Below are 26,697 nucleotides of genomic sequence, written 5' to 3' on the forward strand. Positions count from 1 at the left end.
ATGAGAAGGAGCAAAGTGGAGATCCCTTGCAAATTCGAAAGAGTAATCAAGATTGTGGTCGAGGCTGAGGCAGAGGTCACTATCAAGGTAAAGGTCAAGGATGAAGTAGAGGAGATATTGCTCGAACATCTTTTTCTATAACCTTAGGTACAACTACATGGGCCGGTGTGCTAACACATTTTTTTCTCAGCTGCATACTTAAAGTCGGCTTTCTCCATTGTCATTCATTGTGATTTTACTTCAGAGAGAGTGATGCTAATAGGTCAGGGGGGCCCTAGGGACTTGGCCATCTACAATTCATTATTAGCATAACAGGGGAATCCCTCGTTTAAGATGGGGACCCAGCTTCTTCCATGGCTATGATGGCCTCGAGGTCTATGTAGTCTTCGTAACTATAGCTCTCCACACATTCAAATGAACTTTCCACTTTCCAAAGTTTGGCCTCTTGATTGGCATTTAAGTATGTTTAATAATATGCATGTTCTTGAGAATAATTTCTATTTAGAAATATTTTTAAAATTTTTATTCTCTGAACAAGTTTCTAAGCAGAAAAATGTGTTTGTAAACTACATGAAATTTTTATTCTCAAAATAGAGAAAGAACAAAATGCATTTGGCATGGACCTAAAATTTATAATCCCAATTTTTTTGTTTAATTATAAAGAGACTTAACATTTCTTGTTTGGATAATAATAGGCTTTTGTAATGATTTAGTTGATCAAGATATTATAAAATGACCTAAGAAAATCCAACATAAAAATTAGTCAATGATGAATAGTCGAAAATAGTAATAGAGAGTTCCGTTGGTTTATAACTTATAATATGAGGAGGTTGATAGTAAATCTTTAAGCATTACAATAAAACAGGTGTATGGATCTTTTGAAAGAAAAGTAAAAGTTGCTTGGAGTCACTGAACTTTCATGATCTAGCATGGTCTCTAAAGGAAAACGACATTCAAAATCCAATAGTAAAGCCCTAAAAACTTATTCAATTTTGAATCCAATTTTTATCAAAATATTTTCACATTTTATATGCTAAACTAATTCCAAAACGAAAGTTAACATTAAAATCTAATAAAACTACTCAACATCTAATTTCTAAATTTTTTCCTAAATTTTTGAATTTTTATTTATTTTTATTTTATTTTATTTTTTATTCCGAAAAATGGGAACTCATATCAGGTCAGGAGACTAAACATTGTGTCAATTGTGTAAATACGAATATTAGGTTATGTTGAGTTTATTTTTCTAAAATAATTTCTCTCCTTTTTTGGTGTTTCCAAGAACAAAGAAGTAGATTTTTTCTACTTCTTATTTTTATTTCAAATTTATTATCCTGGCTACTGATTTGTTTCGAGGAATAGAAAAATTGGTTGACATTACTAAAACGATTTTTATTCTTTTTCGTTATGAGGAACAAAGAACAAAAAATAGAGAAATAAAAATATTATAAAATAGGACCAAACTATATAAAAGCAACGTGAAAATCAATTGGAAGACGTGAAACTACTAAATTAGAGGCAGCTTCCTCAAGTGCTTTGAGGGGCGGGATGGTCCGAATGTGATGAGTTAAAAACACACTGCGAAATAGAAAAAAAGGAAGGAACGTGTGAATGACCTGACTAAGAACCACGAGGCCAATCCACAACCACATAAAATGAAGTACTACTACCGCGGATAAGTTAGGTAAGGTTGGGCGCGGACGTGGACCACAAGGCTTCACACGTTCACAGGACCGATCTTCACATTTTAATTCAGAATCAAATCAGGAACCACACAGCGCCGTAAATATCTCCATTCTTAACGAGGTTGCAGCACCGCATGGGGCCGTGAAAGCGAAAAGGTATTGGTACAGCACTCATATCCCTCAGGCTAGGAGTTGATCATGGTGCAATAATAGAGAATACGCAGAACAGAACGTTCTGGTCCACAGGTTAAAAAGCCTTTCCAAAATTCTATACGGTACACGTGTTAAACGCCGTAAATATCTCCATTCTTAACGAGGTTGCAGCACCGCATGGGGCCGTGAAAGCGAAAAGGTATTGGTACAGCACTCACATCCCTCAGGCTAGGAGTTGATCATGGTGCAATAATAGAGAATACGCAGAACAGAACGTTCTGGTCCACAGGTTAAAAAGCCTTTCCAAAATTCTATACGGTACACGTGTTAAACGCCGTAAATATCTCCATTCTTAACGAGGTTGCAGCACCGCATGGGGCCGTGAAAGCGAAAAGGTATTGGTACAGCACTCACATCCCTCAGGCTAGGAGTTGATCATGGTGCAATAATAGAGAATACGCAGAACAGAACGTTCTGGTCCACAGGTTAAAAAGCCTTTCCAAAATTCTATACGGTACACGTGTTAAACGCCGTACATCAACCGGCCTGATAGAACCCCACGATAATGCATTTACTAAAAATCAACCGTGCTCAGGTGCAAAACTTGGGCCACTGGCATTCGGCAAATCCCAAAATAACAGTGCAATTACTGGAATTGCTATCCATCAGTAAGGTCTTTGGCACACACGAAAAAGCCTCTCGTGCTCTGTCAATTGGTCAAACATCAGGATCTCATAAGAGATAGGCAAAAAAAAGAAGAGAAAAATGTCACTCAGTTAGTAGATGTCGGCAGAAAGCGAAAACGAGGAAGACCAAATTCTGATAGGAAAATGAACGGTGGAGAAGTTAAAAACAGCATGCTTCTTATTTTCCAACAGGTTTAAGTACCTTTCCAAAATCGTCCACAGTGCACATGTCAAATCTCGTCCATCTCCGGCCCAATAGAACCCAACGATGAAGCATCTGTACTCAGGTGCATAACCTGGGCCACTAGCGTTTGGCACATACTGTTATCTTGGGGAACGACAATCCCAAAATAACAGACCAAATGGTGCAAGTACTAGGATTGCTAAGCCGTTCCTTGCCTATAAATACCCATTAATAAGGGTCTTTGGCACTCACGGAAAAGCCTCTCATGCTTTTTATTTAGTGGTCAAACACCAGAATATCATTAGAGATAGCCAAAAAAGAAGAAGAGAATGTCTCATCAGATTTCAACAATTCCATCTGCTCCTCCAGCTCAAGAAAAAAGCCATGTGGTCGATCGCCAGTCAGCAGATTTTCATCCAAGCACATTGGGGGATGACTTCCTCAAATATGCCTCTAGCTCCAACTCAATGGTAGGAATTTAAAATATTGCTTCTGACTTGACTATATATATTTATACATATTTCGTGAATAGTAATGGCATAGCAAGTGAAATACATTTTATGCACTTCATCTAGAATAACACAAAGCTTCCCCACGTAATTAAACATTACTTTTAGGGAAATTCTAACATTCCCGTTATAAATTTAACATTCACGCTTAAAAGCAGGAAAATATGGTACCGAATAAAAGAGCATTATTTGATTTCAATATTTTGCTTTCATGTCCCTTGCCAGGTAAATAGTAAGGAATATGAAAGCATTGTTACCCGAGTTCGACAGAGAAAAAATAATATATGAAATTCCAAAAAAAGTACATATAAATTGCCTCAATTACCTGTAGTCTAAAGCCCAGCCAAGGCTTTCTCAATCTATAATAGACCTTATCAATGAGTGAATTTGAGCCTAAAAATCCTTGTCCACGTCTGTCTATGATATTGAAAATATTAAAATTTCTTTATAAAATTAACCGAACTCGCAGGTTTCGGCAATTCCACATTCTTCTCCAAATGAAGGAACAGACCATGTGATTGAACGTCGATCAGCGGGCTATCATCCGAGCATATGGGGGGATTACTTCCTTAAATATGCTTTCCCCTCCAACTCAGTGGTTAGTAATTCTTCTGTTATCTTCTACTTTTGTTTTCTCGCAATTGCATTTTGTAGACTTACTTCGATTTCCTTGAGTTCCTCCACATCGCATATATGATTTCTAATGGTCTCATAAATGTACACGTTCCCTTCTCCGCACAAAAAGATGCAGTTGAAAATCCTGAAAACATAAAGAAGTTTGGAAAACAACGATAATTATTCAGTCCAAAGAACAGTCTTAAAGCTTCATCGACCACTGTATGTCCTCTACTGCAAGAAACATCTGATTATGGCATTGACTCCCTCCTTTGGTATGCTCGTTGTTCTCATGGATCCAATTTCACATGTCATCTGAAGGAGCGTAGAACATGAAAATACTTAAATAGGGTATCAGACGGGGCCATCAAAACTAAGTTTATTTTGTAAAGTATAAGTATTTCATGCTTGCTTTAATTTGAAATAGCGTACAATTTGTAGAAGTTCAAATTCCTTGGAAGAGTGGAGGAACAAATCGAGGAACTGAAAGGAGAGGTGAGGAAGATGCTGGCTGGCGTCGTGGATAAGCCTTCACAAATGCTTCACTTGATTGATCAAATCCAACGCTTGGGAATTGGCTACCATTTTGAACATGAAGTAGATGAGCAATTAGAACAAATCCACAAAAGTTACTCTCAACTTCATCTTGAATATTTCAAGGTAGATGACCTTCACATGGTTGCTCTTATCTTTCGATTGCTGCGACAACAAGGTTACAATGTTTCTTCAGGTACGTCTTAAATGTAATGAACCAATCCGATAAGATACGTATTAAGATACTTCTATTGCTTTGTCGAATTTCAGGAGAAACGCGGACAAGAATATCTACAACGTTAACCACACATATCCCCTTCCTGATTTCTAATTGATTGCATCTTTTTTCCATGTTGGTTGGTTGCACAGAGATCTTTAACAAATTCAAGGATAGTGAAGGGAATTTCTGGGAATCGCTTGTCACCGATGCACGTGGATTGCTAAGCCTATATGAAGCTTGCCATTTAAGGTGTCATGGTGATTCCATCTTGGACGAAGCACTTCCTTTGCTACAACTCACCTTGAATCGATCGATGAAAGCAAAGTGAGCACTAGTCTCGCGAAACAAGTGAGTCATGCCCTAGAGCAGCCACTTCGCAAGGGATTGCCGAGGCTGGAGGCAAGGCGTTATATTCCACTCTACCAAGAGGAGCCTTCACATGATGAAGTTTTGCTCACCTTGGCTAAACTAGATTTCAACTTACTGCAAGAGCAACACCAGAAGGAACTTGGCGAGATTACTAGGTTCATTAACTTCATGTGATAGCATAATCTAAATTTAGCTTCTAGACTATGTTTTAACAATACTGAACTATCGATAATGTTATAACAATTCCCAAGCTATCAATTATTCTCATGGTGTTTTCCAAAGGTTAACTCATCTAGTTTCAATTTACCCTTCTAAATAGTGTTTTTCAAAGTCCTTTACAAGTGAAAAAAGGAGTATATCTATGCAAAGTCATCGGCCTAAAGTACTTTCATTATGCTCATGTTTGTTTAATCATAGGTGGTGGAAGGAGATTGATGTTCCAAGGAAGTTCCCATTCGCCAGAGATAGGATTGTGGAGTTGTTCTTCTGGACCTCGGGAATATATTTCAAGCCTGAATTTGCCATGGCAAGAAATATACTAACCAAAGTGATCTCCTTGACTTCAATTCTCGACGATATCTATGACGTTTATGGCACATTGAAGAACTTGCGCTCCTCACCGAAGCAATCCAGAAGTATGGAATCCGCACTCTTTCTCAAACTTCTAAATTTGATCAATTTTGTATAGAGTCAAGTGTGTCATTTTCCAGGGACTTGAATTCAGGTGGGATGTTGATGCCATGGATGGATTGCCAATGTATATGCAAGCTTATTATAAGGAGCTTCTCCAGCTCTATGAATACATTGGGAATGAATTGGCCACAAAAGAAAGATCATATCGCCTTGTCTATGCAAAAGAAGTCGTAAGCGTCATTGGTACACTTTATATACATCGAAGGCAATCTTTAGTTAGAAACCCAACATTCTTGTTTATGTTTCCATCGTCAGATGAAGAAGCTAGCAAGAGCATACTTTCAGGAAGCCAAATGGTTCCATACCAACTACGTACCAGCACTAGAGGAGTACATGTCCCTTCAACTAATAACGACTGGATATGGAATGTTAGCAACTACATCACTTGTGGGGAATGGGCGATGTGGTCACTGAACATGCTCTTGAATGGTCGGTCGGTGATTGCAAGATTGTGAAGGCTGCACAAACCATCTGTAGGCTCATGGATGACATTGTCTCTCACCAGGTATAATAAAACATAATTATCCTCCAGAAATATGATACAGTTTAATCGACCACCATTTAATCTAGAAACACCAATGTTGTTTGACATATAGTTTGAGCAAAAGAGGGGGCACGTAGTATCTGCAGTGGAGTTGCTCATGAAATACCATGGCGTCTCGGAGCAAGAAGCTGGGGAGGAACTCGAGAAAGGAGTCATTGATGCATGGAAGGACACCAATGAAGAGTTTCTTCGTCCAACCGTGGTCCCAATGCCAATTCTCACACGAATGCTCAATTTCTCCCGGGTGATGGACGTGTTATATAGTGATGGAGATAATTACACCCATTCTGAAACAAAGCTCAAAGATTATGTGGCGTTGCTCTTCATTAGTCCCTCGCTGATGTGAAGTTTGGACCAAATGTTGTCACACCAATTTGGTCATTGCAAATCAATAGTCTATAAGTTATGCCTTTGAAATCCTATTTTTCTTGATGTATGTGGGACAATATTATTACCATTATGTACTTTCAGATTGATGTGTGTGATAAAACTCATAAATAAACTATGCATATGTTGCTAAGTTTGCAAAGTTTTGTGTATCATGCAATTGAAATATTTTAATAATTCCTAACTCTTAGAAAATTATCCGAAAAGTCCTAAACTTATTTTACGATGGCTAATTCAATTCTAAAACTTTAAATTGTGCTAATTTAGTACTAAAATTTTTAACAATTTATCAATTTAGTCATAAACCTTTTAATTATATCGGTTTAGCTTTAAAACTAATTTGTCAATTTAGTCCTAAATCTTTTAACGATTTTCCAATTAAGTTTGTCTAGCTAATAATTGTTGAAAATCATTGACATTGACGATATTTGTAATTTTTTTTAATGTTTTTGATATTTTCCTTCTTTTCTTTTCTTTCTTTTCTATTTCTTTTTTTCATTTTTCCTTATTTCTGTTCACAATCGCTAGCCACAAGCGATGGTCGCCCTTATGTTGGTAAGGACCCTCACCATATGGGTGAGCTCGCTCCTCACCCAACCCAACCCTCACTAGCGGCCAACAATTGGCAGAGGGAAATAAGGAAAAAGAGAAAAGAAAGAAGGAAAAAAGAGAAAGGAAAGAAAAGGTTCATAAAATTTTAAAAAATTTACAAAAATCATCCATGTTAGCTAGTGTGCAAAAGAACAACTGGGACCCGCCAAACCACCTGGTAACCGGATCAAACCACCGGAACCATCCGGAACCGGTGGTTCTTAAGGGAACAGGTCCGGTCCCCGGGTCCAATTTATGGGAACCGGTAGGTACCGGTCTGATTTCTAGTTCCATGGGCGGATCCACCCACCCGCTCACTCAAATCGGACCGGTTATATTATAATAATATATTAATATTTAATATTAAAAAAATCGAAATTACTCCACATAGGGAAATTGTTCAATGGATCCATAGAACCGGAGTCCATCTGCACATGCCAACATGTATCTAAGCGCATGTGAGTACCTAAGGATAGCGAGGTAGATAAAGAGATAGCTGGAGGTTGGAGGACTGGCAATATGTGCGCAAAGAAAAGAAATTCCAAGGCTATGTCTTCATTACTCTCTGTACAACCATAACATACCGTGAACAAATCTTTAACTTTGATCATATAGCTATTAAACAGATTGAAGAAACTTTTAGGCATTTCCATCTTCCAACGATTGAGCAAACATAACATGTCAATTTTAACGGTTAGACATAACCAACATTGCAAAAGCTTCCTACTGGGTGGAATCAACCACTACACAATCCTCTCGCAGCATTCGACTCTACATAACACCGCCCGACACAGTCCTTTCGGTCCTCTCTAGTAAAATGGTTTCGCAAGACTATTTAAGCAAGCAAAAGGCCCACAAACAATAAATTATAGTGGAGTTGCGGACACCTGGTGCCAAAACTTAGCACAAGGGACACTTAAGTACAAAAAATTTGAAAAGTGACACTTAAATACCAAAATCGGAGCAAAATAGATCACTTAAATGACAATCCGGCCAAAATGTTGACGTGGTGATTTTCCGGTGAGATAAGTGCAAAACAATGTCGTTTTGCACGCTGATGTAGCTAAAAAATGGCAAAACGACGTTATTTTATCTCGATGTGGTAAAAATTTAATATAAAAATTAATTAAATTATATTTAAAACTAAATTTATTTAAAACATTAAAAAAAAAATACAAATTCAATTATTTAAAAAATAAATTATTATTATTATTATTATTATTATTATTATTATTATTATTATTATTATTATTATTATTATTACAAAAAAAAAAAAAAGAGGGGAGGGAGATGGCTGAGCCCTCGTCGCGCGCCTCCTCGCCGGGAAGGAAGGGCCGATGATAGAGGGGAGGGTTGGCCGGGTCGCCAACCTCCGGCCAACCCCAGCGGCAAGGGCCGCGAGCCCTTGCTGAGATTTGGGGCGAGGGTCGCGGCCCTCGCCGCCTCCCCACCGTCGTTGGCCCTTCCTAGCGACGATAGGGAGGCGGCGACGGCGGGGTCAGCCCTCGGCCGCCTCCTTTACCCACTTTTTTTTGTATTATTTTATTAAAATAACAATATATTTTTATAATTAAATTAAATTAATTTTATATTAATATTTCAATCCACTTAAAAAAGATATCATTTTTGGCTTTGTTCGTTAAGTCGGCTCTCGGCGAGCCACCTAAGGGAGCAAAAATAATAAAATATTATCATGTAGGATTTCCAGCAAGATTCGCCGAAGGTAGCACTTAAGTGTCCCACTTTTTTAAAAAATGGCAGTTAAGTGTTACTTTCCTAACTTTTGGCACTTAAGTGTCCCTTCGTGCCAAGTTTTGGCACTTAAGTATCCATTCGTTCCAAGTTTTGGTACTTGGGTTGTACTTTGCCCAATTATAGTGCAAGCAGACATTTATCCCTTTCGACTTATGCCATTTTTATCAAGAAGGTTGGATCGGTTCTATGGATCCACCCGGGAAACGGACCGGACCGGCGGTCCAATTCCTAGGTGGATCCATGCAACTAGCGAATGGTTCCCAGTTCCAATTTTTTTAAACCATTTTTTAACGGGTGGTTCCCAGTTCTAGGTCGGGAATCGCTCACCCGGACCATGCACTCCCCTAATGTTAGCGCTAATCGTCAACATCAACCATAACACATAAGACATCCGATGTTGGCTAGACGATGACTAAAATTGAGAAAGTTACAAATTACTTACGCCGACTTGGCGATGGCCCGGCGAGGCCAAGCCTCATCCGGTGGGCTGGGCAAGCTCGGCCTCACCGGATCCGGGCGAGCTCAAGCTCACCCGGCCAAGGCGAGGCCGAGCCTCGCCCACCACGGTGAGCTCGGCCTCGGCGAGGACCGGCGAGCTCGTCGTGGTTGGGTGAGGCCACCGGCCTTTGTTGGCCATGGCCGAGGCCGACAACCAGCCAAAAAGAAAAATAAAAAAGGAAAAATAAAATAAAAATATTAAAAAATTAAAAGAAACAAAAAAAATTTATACAAGTTCACCAAACGTGCTTCGTTCTTTTTTTTATTTCAGGAATAGAAATTTTATGCGATTCTAAACACATTCTTCTGTTCAAAAATTGTTTCCTGGAACAGAATTAATTTTTTCTATTTCTATTCCCTTGAACAATTTTTTAATAGAAACGTTATCAAATATGTCCTTAGGGGCTAGTCCCGGTCTCCCCTACAAACTGGACCAAACCTGCCAATTGTGGATGGTTCTCACAAGAATCAATCTAATTCCCAATCTTTGAGAAGGAATCAACTGGATCGATAGAAACAACACAGTTTTTTTTTTTTTTTTTTAGCATAAACTGAAAAAAAAAAAAAATTTTGAAGATAGAGTACTGACAAAGCGGTATGTTTCTAGCTCCTCATGAGTCTATTTCATTTTTTCAATTTTTTTTATAGTAGAAACAATTAAAAAAAGAGAGAGAGAACACCATCTGTTGCCGGTTCTGCATATTGGGAATTGACCCTATCTAGTCCAATTCTCGATTGCCCATAATGCAATGTTATTCAATTGCAACAACATCGACAGAACAAACCGAAACTCCATACGCAACCATCCAAAATAAACCTGTCTCCCTATTCCAGCCAATTTAGGTGCACTCGATATCTGAAAGATAAACAGCCTGAAATCCATTGACCAGGAGATGACACGAAAATGAAGTGGAAAAATAGTTACCATAGTAGTCACTTTCATTAACTATTTCTTGTACAAGAAATGCCTCCCATATGAAAAGCTTTTACAAAGAAAAGTGCTCTTAAAGATGGTTGATTTGATGATTCCTTGAAGAGTCAGGAATTGCAAGTTTGCATTATTCTTCGACGTCCGCAAATGTTAGCTGCCTCGAAAGCAAGGATTTTTCGTCGTTATCATCCAAGTTGATACTTTCGTCCATTCCGTAATTGATGTCAATCACACTCCTCTCCTTCTCATAACTGCCATTCGACTTTAACATATCGAGGCCGTCCAGATTTTCTTCTGAGTGAGGGCTATCGACCTCCATCTGCTGCATTTCTGATTCAATCAGCGCAGTCATTCTTGCACGGTCTCTATCTCTCGGGTACGTGCAGTAGAGAAAAGAGTAAATAAGGCAACAGATCACCATTGGGATTCCGATAGCTGTGTAAAGGGCTTTTGCAAGCGATGCAGCGTTTTCCCTATCTGTTTCTATCTCTACAGAGTTGGATGATCCCTTGGGAATTGGCTTATACCCATATACATGCTGAGCAAGAATCCCAACCACTGGGGGAGCGAATGATGCCAGGACGGACTCAAAAGAGCGATCCAGTGCATAGATGCTTGTTCTGGATTTCTCAGGGACTATCTCTGCAAATATTGGACTGTGCACTGCGTTTATATTTGCAAGAAATCAATTGGACAAGTATTTTAGCAACTAAAGCTGCTATTTTGGCATGCAGAATTGCAGGAGTACAGCGGTACAAGGAGAAGCACCATTGAAAACATATTTGGACAAGCAATGCATCCAAAAAGCAAGTTCCTACAAGAAGAGGTAATAGGATCTACTTGTTACACTTACTTGTTTGTAGCTGGGGCATTCCAGGATATGATCAGACCCATGATAAACAGAACCAGACCATGCAGGAAGGCTGTGGAAGGGTCATCAGGCAATGCCAGGAGCAAAACCGCAGCTAATGGAATCGCCGAACCCGAACTTATCTGTGACAGGATTATTCTACCCGAGTTGGGCAACCGTTTGGCAAGAATATCCCCCATGTAGCCTCCGAAGAGACCACCAAGTGAACCAGCAATAATGAAGATTGTCATGAGGAATGCTGTCGTATTGTGAGTGAAGCCAATGAGTTCCAACCACATTGCAGTAAATGAAAGAGCTGACCACGGGAATGACCCGGACACGCCCTGAGCCACTATAATTTGAAAAGATGGGATCTTCATCACTGATTTCGCTTCTTTAACCAGGTCTTTGAGTTCTGACCAGAAGGACTTACGTGAATTCAGATCTTTTGCTCGATTTTTTTCATCAGAATTTCGAGGATCGTTAGCAAAGAGCCACACCAAAATACCGACGATAATGCTTACTATGGCGACAAGGTGAAAAGCAATTCTCCAACCGGGGATTCCCAGGAAGGATGTTGAGGCTATTAAAACAGAACACAGCGATCCGATGATGGAGCCGATGTTGCCCGTTAGCTGCAGCCATCCAAACGCCATCCCACGGTTGCTATCATCTGTAGAGTCTGCAACAAGAGACTGAACTGCAGGTATTACTATTGCAAGTCCGATCCCATTCAAGCCTCTTGAAATTGCTACCTGGAAAACAAAAGGGAGATGAAGGAAAAGGTACATCATGATTGCATACACAAGTTCTTAGACAACAGGCCTTCTTTCAGATAGCGACAATCTGAACACAGAAAGCAAAGATTTGGAAGCAGTTGAGAAATATAGTCATTTATTTCTTTACTTCAGATTTGATAACCACTTGATTTTGTGCGTTTGAGTCGCTGCCATTTCCTCCTACATACAACAATATCATTGACACAATAGGTCTACACCAACTCATTTGAATCTCTGTTGAAGAATTTCCTTCAGATGAACTTCTTGTGTGTAGTCACGGTTCATACAACACGCTTCTTGTAACCTAATTGAATCCAGCGAATGATGGAAGCTCTTCCATCTCCTCTTCCTTCCTGATTCTTTTCAGAGTTTGTTACAGGTAAACTTTGCTCAAGTCCCAAACTCTACATGCATACGCATTGGGGGGGAGAGTGTTTGCATTTAGCAAGTTCAAAGCAAATGGTAAATTCGGAATTCCCTTAAATATCACAAAGTCTCATTCAATAACGGACAATATAAAGCACTGCCACAATTAAGTCGAGATTCCCAATAACAGATGGTCAAGAATCCTGGACCGAGCAGCAGCATCACTCCACAGGCTGCCCAGATCGGTTCAGTTCCATCATGCCGATAAAATTCAAAGGGCAAACAACTGTGCCGCAAGCTGCGTAATTACATCATAACCGCCGGGTCTCTAGAACACAGAACAAGAAGTAAAATGCTTCTATTGCTCAACCATTATACTATACCAAACTTCAAATTTCAATACCCTGTTACTAGATCTCCAAAAAGATCTCAATAACCAAAAGAACTAGACCAAATCCACGTCTGCTCCCAACTGTCATTGAAGAACAAGCAACTGAAATACAAAAAGATGAAAACAGAAAACAACCCAACCACTCACCCACCAAACTAAACCCAACCCAGTCACTCCTTCGCCAAACTAAATCCCACCCATGAAGAGAGAGAGAGAGAGAAGACCTGCAGGAAAGTGGAGGAAATGGCGACGAGGAAAGTGGCGGCGGCCCAGAGGAAGGCGCCGAGGGCGATGACGTGGGCACGGTTGTGGCGGGACGCGAGGTAAGCGGCGAGCGGATAGCAAGCGGACTGGACAATGGATCGGAACAGGGTCAACGACCCGAGGCCCGTCGGATCGGCGTGCAGGGCGGCGCCCACCTCCTTGTACACCCCCGGGAGCAGGGACTCGTCGGCCCTCTCCATGATGGACGCCAGATTCACCAGCACCAGCGTCACCGTCTCCGACTTCATCGCGCCTTCTTGCGCGCCGTTCCAAGAACGGAGGAAGATCGGAGACTTCTTCTCCGTCACTGCGCCTTCGAGGGAAGAAATTTCTTTGTTTGACTTGACTGGCGTGTTGGTGGGGACTGTAGTCGGTGGAGGATTTGATTGGCCGCGGGAGGGCATAGCGTGGGGGCCTCAGCCGAGCGGAGCGTGGGCCGAAGACCGTACGATCTGGAGGGTGTCCCGTTTGTACGGACGAGATATCGTGAGATGGGTCGAAGCAGTTGTTGCGGGAATTTCGCCTTTTGGTGCGAGGAAAGAAATTGAGGAGGACGACTTGTCCACCATTTTCGGACAAGAAGCTTCTGTTTCTAATTTGCTCGCCCAATCAAAAACGCGTTGCTTCTTTCCAGGACACACAACTATAGAGGTATAAACAAGGGCAAAAATAGAAAGTGAGGCAAATTCATAGGAATCTCGCTTAGGTATCTCGTTGGACGAATAGTGTTTTTTTTCTGTTAAATATATTATGTATTGGTCAATTGAATTTTAAACATTTTATTTTTAGTTAATTGAGTCATAAATATTTTAACCTAGATTCAATTCCGTTCTAATGTTGTCATCAGCAACGTTTCGTGAACAAAAATTTACCTTTTTCGTTCTACAAACTAATCATGATTTTTAATCATAATTAAGGTATATATGTGTGTGTGTGTGTGTGTGTGTGTGTTCTACTTCATAAGAATTCCAAAATTTTATTTTTTAAGAAGTTGGAAATTTTTTTAGAGTGCTATTTGCTCATTAAAAGGTTTAAATTGAACAAAAGATTGTAAATAAGAGATACTTATGGTGTGTATGATGATATTTCTATTTTTTAGAATAATTTCTATTCATAAATAGTTTTTTTTTCTATTTTTATTCCTTAAACAAATTTTGAGCAAAAAAAACGCGTTTAATAACTATAAAAAATTTTATTCTCGGAATAAAAAAAATAGAAATGTGTTTGATACGTCCATAAAAGCTTCTATTCCCAATTTTTTTTTCATTTTATAAAAATATCAGTGGAAACTCAACGATTGTTGTTTAGATAAAACTAGACTTTTGTGAGATTTAATTGATCAAGATATTCTAAAATGGCCTTAGAAAATCCAATGTAACAGTTAATCAAAGATGAATGGTTGAAAATGGCAACGGAGAGTCCTAGTGATTTGTCACTCATGACATGAGAGATTGACTAGTAAATATCTAGGCATTACAATAAATAGGTGCATAGACATTTTGAGTTTTTTTAGATGCAAGAAAACTAGCAAACGTTGCCTCGTGAAATTGTTAGGATAAAACAACTGAGGATGGAGGTGATTCTAAAGTTGGTGCACTTCTTTACACAAACTCCAAACAAATGACATCGAAAATCCATGGAGCACGGGTTGATTCAACTGCAATGAACGTAAGACAAATGGTAATGCAAAAAAACTTCTTTAGAGCCATATAATTTTCTATTAAAATAGAATTGCAGATGATCTGAAAGGATGTCTCCACTAGAATCTTAAAGGAAGAAGACGATCTTCTCTCAGCCCAAGTGTCACGGCCAAAAGGTTTCCGGAGTTAAAGGCCGTGCCTTGCTGCAAAGGACCTCCTGCGATCGCTAGGATTCCTGACAAGTCTTCTTCCAAAACTTTCCAAAGGCGGACGATACCATCATTACGACAAATTCTAGAAGTCTCTAACCATTAATGTGGGTAGTTGGTAGCCATCATTAGTGTCGGTAGATATGGCGGTACGATCTCATCCGCTTGATTAATTCTAGATCAATGGATGTAGTGAGAGAACCTCTAGTATAAGAAATGGTGTCATCCTCCTCATTTGTATTCATCAAATCCTTTCAATAATACAAAGTTTCTTTTTTCTAGAGCTTCTCTCTCTAGAAACTTTCTCTCTCTACAATCCGGGTGTGCGAGCGAGTGTGCGATTGATCGAGCAAGGCTTGGCTTAGGCGATCCAAAAGAGCCTGAGTTGCCACGCGGTCACGATCCCAATCGATCGGCCCGTGACATAAGTCTTTGTCAAGACGTCGCATCATCTTTAAAAGAAAACTACATTAAAAAATCCATATATGAAAGCCCTAAATGCTTTGTCAATTTTGAATCTAATTTTCATCAAAAGATTTTTACATTTTTTTATACTAAACTTATTCTAAACTGAATTAACACTAAAATCTAAAAAAACTTCTCAAAAATCTAATTTCTAATTTTTTTCCTAAATTTATTAGAAAAAAAAAGATTCTGAAAAATGGGGACTCTAAGACCAAGTCTCACCTAGATCCTTGTGTTAATCATGTAAAGACTACTAGGTTACACTGAGCTTGTTTTTTTTCTAAAATAACCTTGTTTCTCTTTAAAAAGTATATATTTTTTTACTTTTTTTTATTTTGAATCTATTCTCTAACAAATAGTTTATTTTGGAAAATAGAAAAAGAACTTATGTACACAATTAAATTTTGTTCTTTTTTTGTTTCAAAAAACAAAAGAACAGGAAAACGGAAACATAAAAATGTAACCAAAGAGGCCCTTAGCCTCTCCTCTGTTTTTGACCCTGGACACTCCCATGTAGTCAAACTGTCGATTCACCATCCCAAGTAACGAAAACTCGAAGGCATTTTACATTTTTGGATTCCTCAATTCTTCAAACGCTATAAGATGGATGGCAGATATACGACACTTCCTAACATTTTATGGATTTTATTAACGAATTCTTTTAGAGAACTCTTCTAATCATTCTTCCTGTGAAAATATGTTATTTTTCAACACACTAATTACCTATACACAAGAGAAATGGTATGTTGGAGATAACAAATGCATTATAATAGCCCTCGATCAAGGTTGTCTATGGTCACAAAGAGGCTGTGACCTTGATCTAAGGTCAAGGTCATTACGGTTGCAGGCTATGCATGGCCTGGAGGAGGTTGGCGGCCTCGCATGGAGAGACAACAATCACACTAGAGATGGGGTGGGGTGGAGGATGGTTGTAGCACCGAAGACGTGACTGGCAGTCGAAGGTGGTCGACAATGGGTAGGAGCAGCAAAAGCTTGATTAGGGTACCTGGATTAGGATTGTCTAATTAGGGTTTGTTTTAGAATTTTGGGTATTCTAAAAGATGAGCAGAGGTAATTAATTTGCAAAGAAAGTAACAATGGGAGATGTAATTTGGTGTTCAACATGAAAACAGAAGGTGCAAATTGGTACTTTTGAAAGGAAAATTAGGGGTTGCCCGTGCATTGCCATTGTTGGGCGCCGCCACAGCCTTTGCAAGGCAAATTAAGAGTGTGCATTGATCATACTTCAATCCGAAAATCAAATCGGATCAATCGGTTCTGAGACGCTCCCATTGGAATTGGTCTAGTTTCCAGTTCCTAGGAAGGAACTATATTGATTTGATCGGATCGAATCATTAGAAACAGCTTAGATTATTTTTATTTTACTTTTTCATAGCATAAACCATAAAAAATAAAATAAAAATTAAAGACAAAGTATTGACCAAGCAGTTATGTTCCTGCTTTCTTGTGAGTCTATTTTTTTTTTTTTTTAGTAGAAACCATAAAGAAAAGAAAATAACACCGCTGGTCTCCCAGTGGACAGGGTTGGTTGCTAGTTCCATAAACTGGAATTGACTCTATCTAATAAAGTTTCCAATTTCAAGATGAGAACCAACTTATCCCAGAACCGATTACCCATAGGTTAAATACAGAGTAATTTATTTAATTGCAACAACATTGACAGAACATACCAAAAACACCATACACAACGATCCAATATAAACCGGTCTCCCTGTTGGAATCAATTTAAGTGCACTCGATATCTGAAAGATAAACAGCTTGAAATCCATCGACTTGGAGATGACTCAACAATGAAGTGGAAAAAAATAGTTATCATAGTAGCCACCTACATTGACTGTCTCTTGGAGAAGAAATGCCTCCAACATGAAAAGCTTTTACAGAGACGAGTGCTCTAAGTTTGGTTGATTTGATGATTCCTAGAAAGGTCAGGAATTGCAGGTTTGCATTATTCTTTGACGTATGCAAAGGTTAGCTGCCTCGAAAGCAAGGATTTTTCTTCGTCGTCATCCAAGTCAATACTTTCGTCCATTCCGTAATTAATGTCAATCACGCTCCTCTCCTTCTCATAACTGCTGCTCGACTTTGACATATCAAGGCCGTCCAGATTTTCTTCTGAGTGAGGGCTATCGACCTCCATCTGCTGCATTTCCGATTCAATCAGCGCAGTCATTCTTGCACGGTCTCTATCTCTCGGGTACGTGCAGTAGAGAAAAGAGTAAATAAGGCAACAGATCGTCATTGGGATTCCGATAGCTGTGTAAAGGGCTTTTGCAAGCGATGCAGCGTTTTCCCTGTCTGTTTCTATCTCTACAGAGTTGGATGATCCCTTGGGAATTGGCTTATACCCGTATACATGCTGAGCAAGAATCCCAACCACTGGGGGAGCGAATGATGCCAGGACGGACTCAAAAGAGCGATCCAGTGCATAGATGCTTGTTCTGGATTTCTCAGGGACTATCTCTGCAAATATTGGACTGTGCGCTGCTTTTATACTTGCAAGAAATCAACTGGACAAGTATTTTAGCAACTAAAGCTGCCGATTAGGCACACAGAATTGCAGAAGTACAGCACTACAAGGGGAAGCGCCATTGAAAACATGGTCTATTTGGACAAAATATGTATCAGAAAGCAATTTCCTGCAAGAAGAGGTAATAGAATCTGTTTGTTACACTTACTTGTTCGTAGCTGGGTTATTCCAGGATATCATCAGACCCATGATAAATAGAACCAGACCGTGCATGAAGGCTGTGGAAGGGTCATCAGGCAATGCCAGGAGCAAGACCGCAGCTAATGGAATCGCCGAACCAGAACTTATCTGTGACAGAATTATTCTACCCGAGTTGGGCAAGCGTTTGGCAAGAATATCCCCCATATAGCCTCCGAAGAGACCACCAAGTGAACCAGCAATAATGAAGACTGTTGTGAGGAATGCTGTTGTATTGTGAGTGAAGCCAATGAGTTCCAACCACATTGCGGTAAAGGAAAGAGCTGACCACGGGAATGACCCAGACACGCCCTGAGCCACTATTATCTGAAAAGACGGGATCCTCATCACAGATTTTGCTTCTTTAACCAGGTCTTTGAACTCTGACCAGAAGGACTTATGTGAATTCAGATCTTCAGCTTGATTTTTGTCATCAGAATGTCGAGGATCAATAGCAAAGAGCCACACCAAAATACCAACAACAACGCTTACGATGGCGACCAGGTGAAAAGCAATTCTCCAACCAGGGATTCCCAGGAAGGATGTCGAGGCAATTAAAACAGAACACAGTGATCCGATGATGGAGCCGATGTTGCCTGTTAGCTGCAGCCATCCAAATGCCATCCCACGGTTGCTATCGTCTGTAGAGTCTGCAACAAGAGACAGAACTGCAGGTATTACTATTGCAAGTCCGATCCCATTCAAGCCTCTTGAAATCGCTACCTGGAAAACAAAAGGGAGATGATACTAAGAAGGAAAAGGTACATGATGATTGCATACACAAATTCTTAGACAACAGGCCTTCTTTCAGCTAGCAACAATTTGAACACAGAAAGTGAAGATTTGGAAGCAGTTAACAACTATAGTCATTTATTTCTTTACTTCAGATTTGATAACCACTTAATTTTGTGCGTTTGAGTTGCCGCCATTTCCTCCTAAATATAACGATATCATGGACACAATAGATCTACGTCAACTCATTTAAATCTCTGTCAAAGAGTTTCCTTCAGATGACCTCGTATGCAGTCATGGTTCATATAACACGCTTCTAGCAACCTAATTGTATCTAATGAATGCTAGAAGCTTTTACATCTTCTCTTCCTTCCTAATTCTTTTCAGAGCTCGTTACAGGTAAACTTTGCTCAAGTCTCAAACTCTTTTTTTTGGGGGTGGGTTTGGACATGCATTTGCATTTTGTTTTGTTTTTTTTTTTTTTTTTTTTTTTTGGGATGGGAATCTGTGGGTGGGGGAGGGGAGGATTTGCATTTGGCAAGTTCAAAGCGAATGGTAAATTGGAATTCCTTTAAACATCACAAATTCTCACTCAATAACAGATAATAAAAAGCATTGACACATTTCAGTTGGGATTGCTAATAACAGATGGTCAAGAATCCAGACCGAGCAACAAGAACGAGCAACTGAAATATAAAACGATGAAAACAGAAAACAACCCAACCACCCACCCATCAAACTAAACCCAACCCAATCCCTCCCTCACGACACTAAATCCCACCCACCAAGAGAGAGAGAGAGAGAGAGAGAGAGAGAGAGAGAGAGACCTGTAGAAAAGTGGAGGAAATGGCGACGAGGAAAGTGGCGGCGGCCCAGAGGAAGGCGCCGAGGGCGATGACGTGGGCACGGTTGTGGCGGGACGCGAGGTAAGCGGCGAGCGGATAGCAAGCGGACTGGACGATGGATCGGAACAGGGTCAACGACCCGAGGGCCGTCGGATCGGCGTGCAGGGCGGCGCCCACCTCCTTGTACACCCCCGGGAGCAGGGACTCGTCGGCCCTCTCCATGATGGACGCCAGGTTCACCAGCACCAGCGTCACCGTCTCCGACTTCATCGCTCGCGCGTTCTTGCGCCGTTCCGAGAACGTGAGGCAGATCGGAGACTTCTTCTTCGGTTTGACTGGCGTGTTCGTGGGGACTGTGGAGGATTGATTGGCTGCGGGAGGGCGTATCGCGGGGGCTGCAGCCGAGCGTGGGGCGAAGACCGTACGATCCGGAGGGCGTCCGGCATGTGCGGACGAGATATCGTGGGAAGGGTCGAAGGAGTTGCTGGGGGATTTTTGCCTTTCGGTGCGGGGAAGCAAATTGATAAGGACAACGTGCCGATTTTCGGACAAGAAGCATATCTTTCTATTATGCTCGCCCAATCAGGGCGCATTGCTTCTTTCTGGGTTCTGTCCTAAAATCTATGGGACCCGAAAATAGATTTTCAAACAAGCAATCGAGGTTTATTCTTTTGAGACCCGACATCGATGATCTGATCGTTAAGGATCTGTATAAGTGTCGATACATCTACTTTTAAAAATGGGGGCGAAAGACTACTGTGAATTGTATTACATCTCACGTGGTGAATAAACCGACTTTCTATTTGACTAAAAAAGAACAAATTGACCTTTTTAATTAAGGTAGATCATAAATGAAGACCATTGATGCCCAACTAGAAGATTAGTGAGGATTGGCTTCATTATAATCTTATTGAGAGCAAATTTCTGGAATGATTGAAACTATCAAGAAATTCGGCCCCATTATAATTACATAACACAACTTTTAACACCCTCCATTGCATGTAATTCAAATCTTAAATGTAATGCATTAAATTGTGGAAGTAATCACATCATACACACAACTATATTAGTATAAGAAAAGGACAAAAATATAAAGTGAGGCATATCAATAATAGAGTGAATCTCACATTTGAGCTTGTATCATGTATTCTAACATCATGTCGGACGAACCAATTTTTTGGGGATTGAACATGTTATTATTCAATTCTAAACATTTTATCTTCAATCAATTGAATTATAAACCTTTTAACCAAGATTTGATTGAGTCCTAATGTTGTCATCAAGAACTATTGAAATTTTTTTACCTTTTTCATGTTGCAAACTAATCATGATTTTAACCATGATTTTAACCATAATCGAGGAATTTATGTATATATTTTGTCCAACATTGATAAAAGAATCTCCTTCTAAGAATTAATCAAAAACATAAATAAAAAAACATGAATTTATGCTTCATAAGAATTCCCAATAATTTATTTTTTGAGAAGGTTGAAATTTTTCGGAGTTCTATTTGCTTATCAAAGGTTCAAATTGAACCAAAAAAAAAAAAAAAATGTAAAATAAAGATATTTAGGGCTTATTTGGTAACATCTTCATTTCTCCTTTTTTCAGTTCTAGTTTTTTTGTTTCTTGGAATAAAAAGGAACAAAAATTTGTTTGTGTACATTGGTAAAAAATTTTATTCCCCTAAATAGATCAATGGCCATGGAAAAGATTTGATACAAGAATAAAAATTTGAAAATATCTACTTTTGTGGTCCCAGGAACCAAAAAGAAAATAATGTTATTTTAGAAAAACAAGTTCAGCGTGATCTGATGCTTATCTTTACATAATCGTCATAAGATCCAAGTGAGATTTACATATGGACCGAGTCTTGTCACTCAATTCGAGTCCCCTATTTTGAAATAAAAATAAAAAAATTCAGAAATTAAGGAAAACATTTTAAATTTTGATTTTGAGTAGTTTACTAGATTTTAGTGCTAATTCTAATTTAGAATTAGTTTAAACGTAAAAAAAAAATGTGAAATATTTTTTATGAAAATTGAATCTTAAATTCAATTACCTCTTAGGGCTTTATCATATGGATTTTTAAATGCCTTTTTTGGACAATGGTATGTTGTGACAGCTTGACGATTTGGCTGGGGATTTTTAAATGCCTTTTTTTAAGGGATAATGGAATGTGGTGACAGCTTGACGATCTCATTGAGAGAATACATCTTCTTCCCTTAACATTCTATGAGAGACATCCTTTAATATTATCAACAATTCTATTTTAATAGAAAATTAGATGGCTCTGAATAAGGCTATGTTCCATGGATTTATGATATCATTTGCTTAAAGGTTTGATGTTTTTGTACAAATAAGTGCACCAACTTTAGGATCACCCCCTTCTTAGTGGTTTCATCCTTGCTCATTCCACCAGGAAGAGTTTGCTCTTTTTCTTACCATTCTTATTGTGGAAATAATTTATTTTTCAATACACTAATTACCTAAAACGCAAGAGAGATGGAATATTGAAGATAACAGACGCGCCCTACTATGTTAGACCTCGATCAAGGTCGTCTATGGTCATGAAGAGGTTGGGACCTTGATCTAAGGTCAAGGTCATCAATGTCACGGGCTACCCATGGCCTAGAGGAGGTTGGTGGCCTCGCCTTAAAGATGGAGAGGGTTGAATGATGGCTGTAGTATCCAAGATGCGAATGGCGATCGGAAGTGGTCGATCGCTGGCAAGAGGGGTGAAAGCTTAATTAGGGTACCTAGATTAGACTCGTTTAATTAGGGTTTGTTTTGGAAGTCTAGGGACTAGAACAGAGGTTATCTGAAGAAAAAAAAACGAGGCTATGTATGAATAAATCTAAGTTGTTTTGCGATCGAATATGCAATTTGGTGTCCAACATGAAACACAAGATGCAAAATGGTACTTTTGAAAGGAAAATTAGGGGTTGCCTTCACATTGCCATGTCGGGCCGCCATCGCCGCAGCCGCTACCATTGACCTTCACTAGGAAAATTAACAGTGTGCATTGGTTCCAATCCATTTGGAGATTGAACCAGACTAGCTGGTTCTGGGTAATCGGTTTGGCTCCTAGTTCCTAGGGAGGAACCATATCAACCAAATCGGACCGAACCGGCAAAAACAACCCATATTATTTTTAATCTCTTTATAGCATAAACCATTAAAAAGAAAAAAATTGAACGACAAATTATTGACTAAGCAGTACGTTCCTGGTTCCTTGTGAATTTATTTCATTTTTTCAATTTTCTCAAAGCAGAAACCATAAAGAAAATAAAATAACACTGTTGGTTTCCGGGTGGACAAGGTCCGTCGCCAGTTCCATTGACTGGGAACCAATCCTATCGGATCTAATTTCTTATTTTAGGATGAGAACCGACCCACCACAGAACTGATTACTAGTAGGGCAAATACAGGGTAATGTTATTAAATTGCAACAACGTTGACAGAACAGACCGAAACACCATAGAGGACGATCCAAAATAGAATGATCTCCCTGTCTCCCTGTTCGAGTCAATTTAAGTGCACTCAATATGTAAACAGCCTGATATCCATTGGATTACAGATGACACCATAATGAAAAGGAAATACATAGCTATCATGGTAGTCACCTACATTAACTTTCTCTTTTTACAAGAGTCAAGATCACATCTCCAGCCAATATTTTCTCGTGGAAGTGTCAAGATCACATCTCCCGGACATGCATCCCCATATGAACAGCTTTACAGAGACAAGTGCTCTAAAGTTGGTTGATCTTATAATTCCGAGAAGAGTCAGGACTTGCAGGTTTGCATTATTCTTTGACATCCACAAAGGTTAGCTGCCTCGAAAGCAAGGATTTTTCGTCGTTGTCATCCAAGTCAATACTTTCATCCATTCCATCATCGATGTCGATCATGCTCCTCTCCTTCTCATAACGGCCAGTCAACTTTACACTATCAAGGTCATCAGGATTTTCTTCTGAGTGAGGGCTATCGACCTCCATCTGCTGCATTTCTGATTCAATCAGCGCAGTCATTCTTGCACGGTCTCTGTCTCTCGGGTATGTGCAGTAGAGGAAAGAGTAAATAAAGCAACAGATCATCATTGGGATTCCGATAGCTGTGTAAAGGGCTTTTGCAAGCGACGCAGCATTTTCCCTATCTGTTTCTATCTCTGCAGAGTGGGATGATCCCTTGGGAATTGGCTTATACCCAAATACATGCTTAGCCAGTTTCCCTACCATTGGGGGAGCGAATGATGCTATGACGGACTCAAAAGAGCGATCCAGTGCATAGATGCTTGTTCTGGATTCCTCAGGGACTATCTCTGCAAATATTGGACTATGCACTGCGTTTATATTTGCAAGAAATCAATTGGAGAAGTACTTTAGCAACTAAAGCTGCTAATTTGGCACACAGAATTGCAGTAAGTGCAGTGCTACAAGGGGAAGCACCATTGAAAACATAGTCTATTCGGACAAGCAATATATTGAAAAACCAAGTACCTACAAGAAGAGGTGGCAGGATATACTAGTTACACTTACTTGTTCGTAGCTGGGCCATTCCAGGATATGATCAGACCCATGATAAACAGAACCAGACCGTGCATGAAAGCTGTGGAAGGGTCATCAGGCAATGCCAGGAGCAAGACTGCAGCTAAAGGAATCGCCAAACCAGAACTTATCTGCGACAAAATTATTCTACCTGAGTTGGGCAAGCGTTTGGCCAGAATATCCCCCATCCAGCCTCCGAAGAGACCGCCAAGTGAGGCGGCAATAATGAAGATTGTCATGAGCAATGCTGTTGTATTGTGAGTGAAGCCAATCAGTTCCAACCACATTGCAGCAAATGAAAGAGCTGACCACGGGAATGACCCGGACACACCCTGAGCCACTAATATCTGAAAAGATGGGATCCTCATGACCGATTTCGCTTCTTTAACCAGTTCTTTGAGTTCTGACCAGAAGGACTTCTGTGGATTCAGATCTTTCGCTACGTTTCTGTCTTCAGAATGTCGAGGATCGTTAGCAAAAAGCCACACCAAAACACCGACGACGACGCTCACGATGGCGACCAGGTGAAAAGCAATTCTCCAACCGGGGATTCCCAGGAAGGATGTCGAGGCTATTAAAACAGAACAGAGCGATCCGATGATGGAGCCGATGTTACCCGTGAGCTGCAGCCATCCAAACGCCATCCCACGGTTGCTATCATCTGTAGAGTCTGCAACAAGGGACTGAACTGCAGGTATTACTATCGCGAGTCCGATCCCATTCAAGCCTCTAGAAATCGCTACCTGGAAAACAAAACAGAAACAGACCAAATTCACATCTTTCCCATTTGTCATTCAAGAACAACTGAACAAGCAACCGAAATATAAAACGACGAAAACGGAAAGCAACCCAACCACTCAACCATCAAACTAAACACAACCCAATCACTCCCTCCCCAAACTCAATCCTACCCACGAAGATATATATATATATACATAGAGAGAGAGAGAGAGAGAGAGAGAGAGAGAGAGAGAGAGAGAGAGAGAGAGGGTACCTGTAGGAAAGTGGAGGAAATAGCGACGAGGAAAGTGGCGGCGGCCCAGAGGAAGGCGCCGAGGGCGATGATGTGGGCACGGTTGTGGCGGGAGGCGAGGTAAGCGGCGAGCGGATAGCAAGCGGACTGGACGACGGCTCGGCACGTCGTCAGCAACCCGAGGGCCGTCGGGCCGGCGTGCAGGGCGGCACCGACCTCCTTGTACACGCCCGGGAGCAGAGACTCGTCGGCCCTCTCCATGATGGACGCCAGGTTCACCAGCACCAGCGTCACCGTCTCCGGCTTCATCGTCCAACGGAGGAAATTCGGAAACTCCTTGTTGGTCTTTGACTCGGCGCCCTTCCGTGGAAGAAATCTGTGGAGGTGACTGGTTTGACCGGCGTGTTGTAGGGGAGACTGCCAAGGATCTGATTGGGTGAGGGAGGGGCGTAGTTAGTGTGGGGCCTACAGCTGAGGTGGGGCGAGGCCAAGACGGTAGGATCAGGGTGTTCGTTCCACGTGTACGGATGAGATATCGTGGGATGGTTCGAAGGAGTTGTCGTCGGGGGCGCGAATTTTGCCATACAGCGCGAGAAAGGAATTTGGGGAGGACGACGAATTGTTAACCATTTTCGGACGAGGAGCGGCTTCTTTTTTAGGTCCTTTCTTAAAAATTTGTACTTATTCTAGAAACAGATTTTCAGTTAGCGATCGAGATTTGATTCTTTCTGAAATTTTCTGAGAGTTTGATTCTTGAAGATTTGTATGTGTGTCGTCTACGCATGTACTTTATATAAAAAAAGGTAAGATTTTGATAGGAATCAAATCGGATCTCACGTGGTGTACAATTTGACTTTTCATTTAAGGGAGATCACAAATGAAGACCATTAATGCCCAACTAAAGGTTCTTGAGGATTGGCTTTATTTGTAATCTTGTTGAAAGTGACTATCCATAAGGTGTAAACTATCAAAAAAAAATTCAACTCATAATAATTACCCAATAAAATTTTTTAACACCTATAATGTAAATTTGAATCTTACATGTAATGCATAAAATTGTGGACATAATCACATCAACTATGGAGGTATAAAATGGACAAAAATAGAAAGTGAGCCGTATAATTGATGATAGAGAAAGTCCCACCTTTGAGCTCGTAACTTGTATTCCTATGTCATATTGGACCAACCATTTTTGGGATATTCATTTTATTTTCAGTCATTAATTTTTTGACCCAAATCCAATCGAATCCTAATGTGGTCACCGGTGATGTTTCATGAATAAAAAATGTACCTCTTTCATTTCACAAATTAATCATATTTTTAATCATAATCAAGGAATATATGTATAGATTGTAGACTAGTGAATCTCCTCCTTTTAGGAATTAATTGAATAATAATAAATAAAAAAAATCCAAAGGAATATATCAAGGAATATATGTATAGAGTGTCATGGGCCGATTGATCACTCTTGATAAATTTTACCCTTAAACAATCTTTTAACACTCGACTCACAAGGAAAGAAAGGAGAGAGAAACTTCTAGGGATAGAAACTCTA

At 40.0% G+C, this 26,697-nt stretch overlaps 2 protein-coding genes and 1 pseudogene across 8 annotated transcripts; 1 reads left to right on the forward strand and 2 right to left on the reverse strand.

Moving 5' to 3' along the window:
* LOC120287480 lies at positions 1-6,538 on the forward strand (annotated as a pseudogene).
* Positions 6,539-10,280: 3,742 nt separating this feature from the next.
* LOC104415800 (uncharacterized MFS-type transporter YwfA) lies at positions 10,281-13,420 on the reverse strand. 2 transcript variants are annotated; one of them, XM_018861491.2, is made up of 3 exons: positions 12,965-13,377; positions 11,208-11,959; positions 10,281-11,010 (listed from the first exon to the last, which is right to left on the reverse strand). In XM_018861491.2, exons 1-3 carry the CDS (start codon positions 13,250-13,252, stop codon positions 10,482-10,484), a joined length of 1,569 nt encoding a protein of 522 aa, XP_018717036.2. In that variant the 5' UTR covers positions 13,253-13,377; the 3' UTR covers positions 10,281-10,481. The 2 variants fall into 2 exon arrangements, with proteins under 2 accessions (XP_018717036.2, XP_018717037.2); XM_018861492.2 differs by having other exon boundaries at positions 10,832-11,017; positions 12,965-13,420.
* Positions 13,421-16,960: 3,540 nt separating this feature from the next.
* On the reverse strand, positions 16,961-25,581 carry LOC104415801 (uncharacterized MFS-type transporter YwfA-like). Of its 6 annotated transcripts, none has more exons than XM_039300718.1 (3): positions 25,164-25,494; positions 18,015-18,766; positions 16,961-17,813 (listed from the first exon to the last, which is right to left on the reverse strand). In XM_039300718.1, the coding sequence occupies exons 1-3, from the start codon at positions 25,449-25,451 to the stop codon at positions 17,285-17,287; spliced, it is 1,569 nt and encodes a 522-aa protein (XP_039156652.1). In that variant the 5' UTR covers positions 25,452-25,494; the 3' UTR covers positions 16,961-17,284. The 6 variants fall into 6 exon arrangements, with proteins under 6 accessions (XP_039156652.1, XP_018717033.2, XP_018717034.2 ...); XM_018861488.2 differs by lacking the exon at positions 25,164-25,494 and adding an exon at positions 19,603-20,192 and having other exon boundaries at positions 18,015-18,693; XM_018861489.2 differs by lacking the exon at positions 25,164-25,494 and adding an exon at positions 19,603-20,035.
* Between the last annotated feature and the right edge of the window lie 1,116 nt (positions 25,582-26,697).

The sequence above is a fragment of the Eucalyptus grandis genome, chromosome 8 (genome assembly GCF_016545825.1).
Source record: "Eucalyptus grandis isolate ANBG69807.140 chromosome 8, ASM1654582v1, whole genome shotgun sequence".
Classification (NCBI taxonomy): Eukaryota; Viridiplantae; Streptophyta; class Magnoliopsida; order Myrtales; family Myrtaceae; genus Eucalyptus; species Eucalyptus grandis.

What these genes read in the sequence shown, in the direction of transcription:
- LOC104415800 (XM_018861491.2), bottom strand. Translation starts at nt 13,252, where the DNA reads ATGAAGTCGGAGACGGTGACGCTGGTGCTGGTGAATCTGGCGTCCATC. An exon ending in TTTCCTCCACTTTCCTGCAG is followed by an intron (nt 11,960 to 12,964) that starts GTCTTCTCTCTC and finishes TTTGTTTTCCAG; the next exon opens with GTAGCAATTTCAAGAGGCTT. An exon ending in AATGCCCCAGCTACAAACAA is followed by an intron (nt 11,011 to 11,207) that starts GTAAGTGTAACA and finishes CGCAGTGCACAG; the next exon opens with TCCAATATTTGCAGAGATAG.
- LOC104415801 (XM_018861488.2), bottom strand. Translation starts at nt 20,179, where the DNA reads ATGCTTCTTGTCCGAAAATCGGCACGTTGTCCTTATCAATTTGCTTCC. An exon ending in TTTCCTCCACTTTTCTACAG is followed by an intron (nt 18,694 to 19,602) that starts GTCTCTCTCTCT and finishes CTCTTGTTGCAG; the next exon opens with ACTCTACAGACGATAGCAAC. An exon ending in AATAACCCAGCTACGAACAA is followed by an intron (nt 17,814 to 18,014) that starts GTAAGTGTAACA and finishes AGCAGCGCACAG; the next exon opens with TCCAATATTTGCAGAGATAG.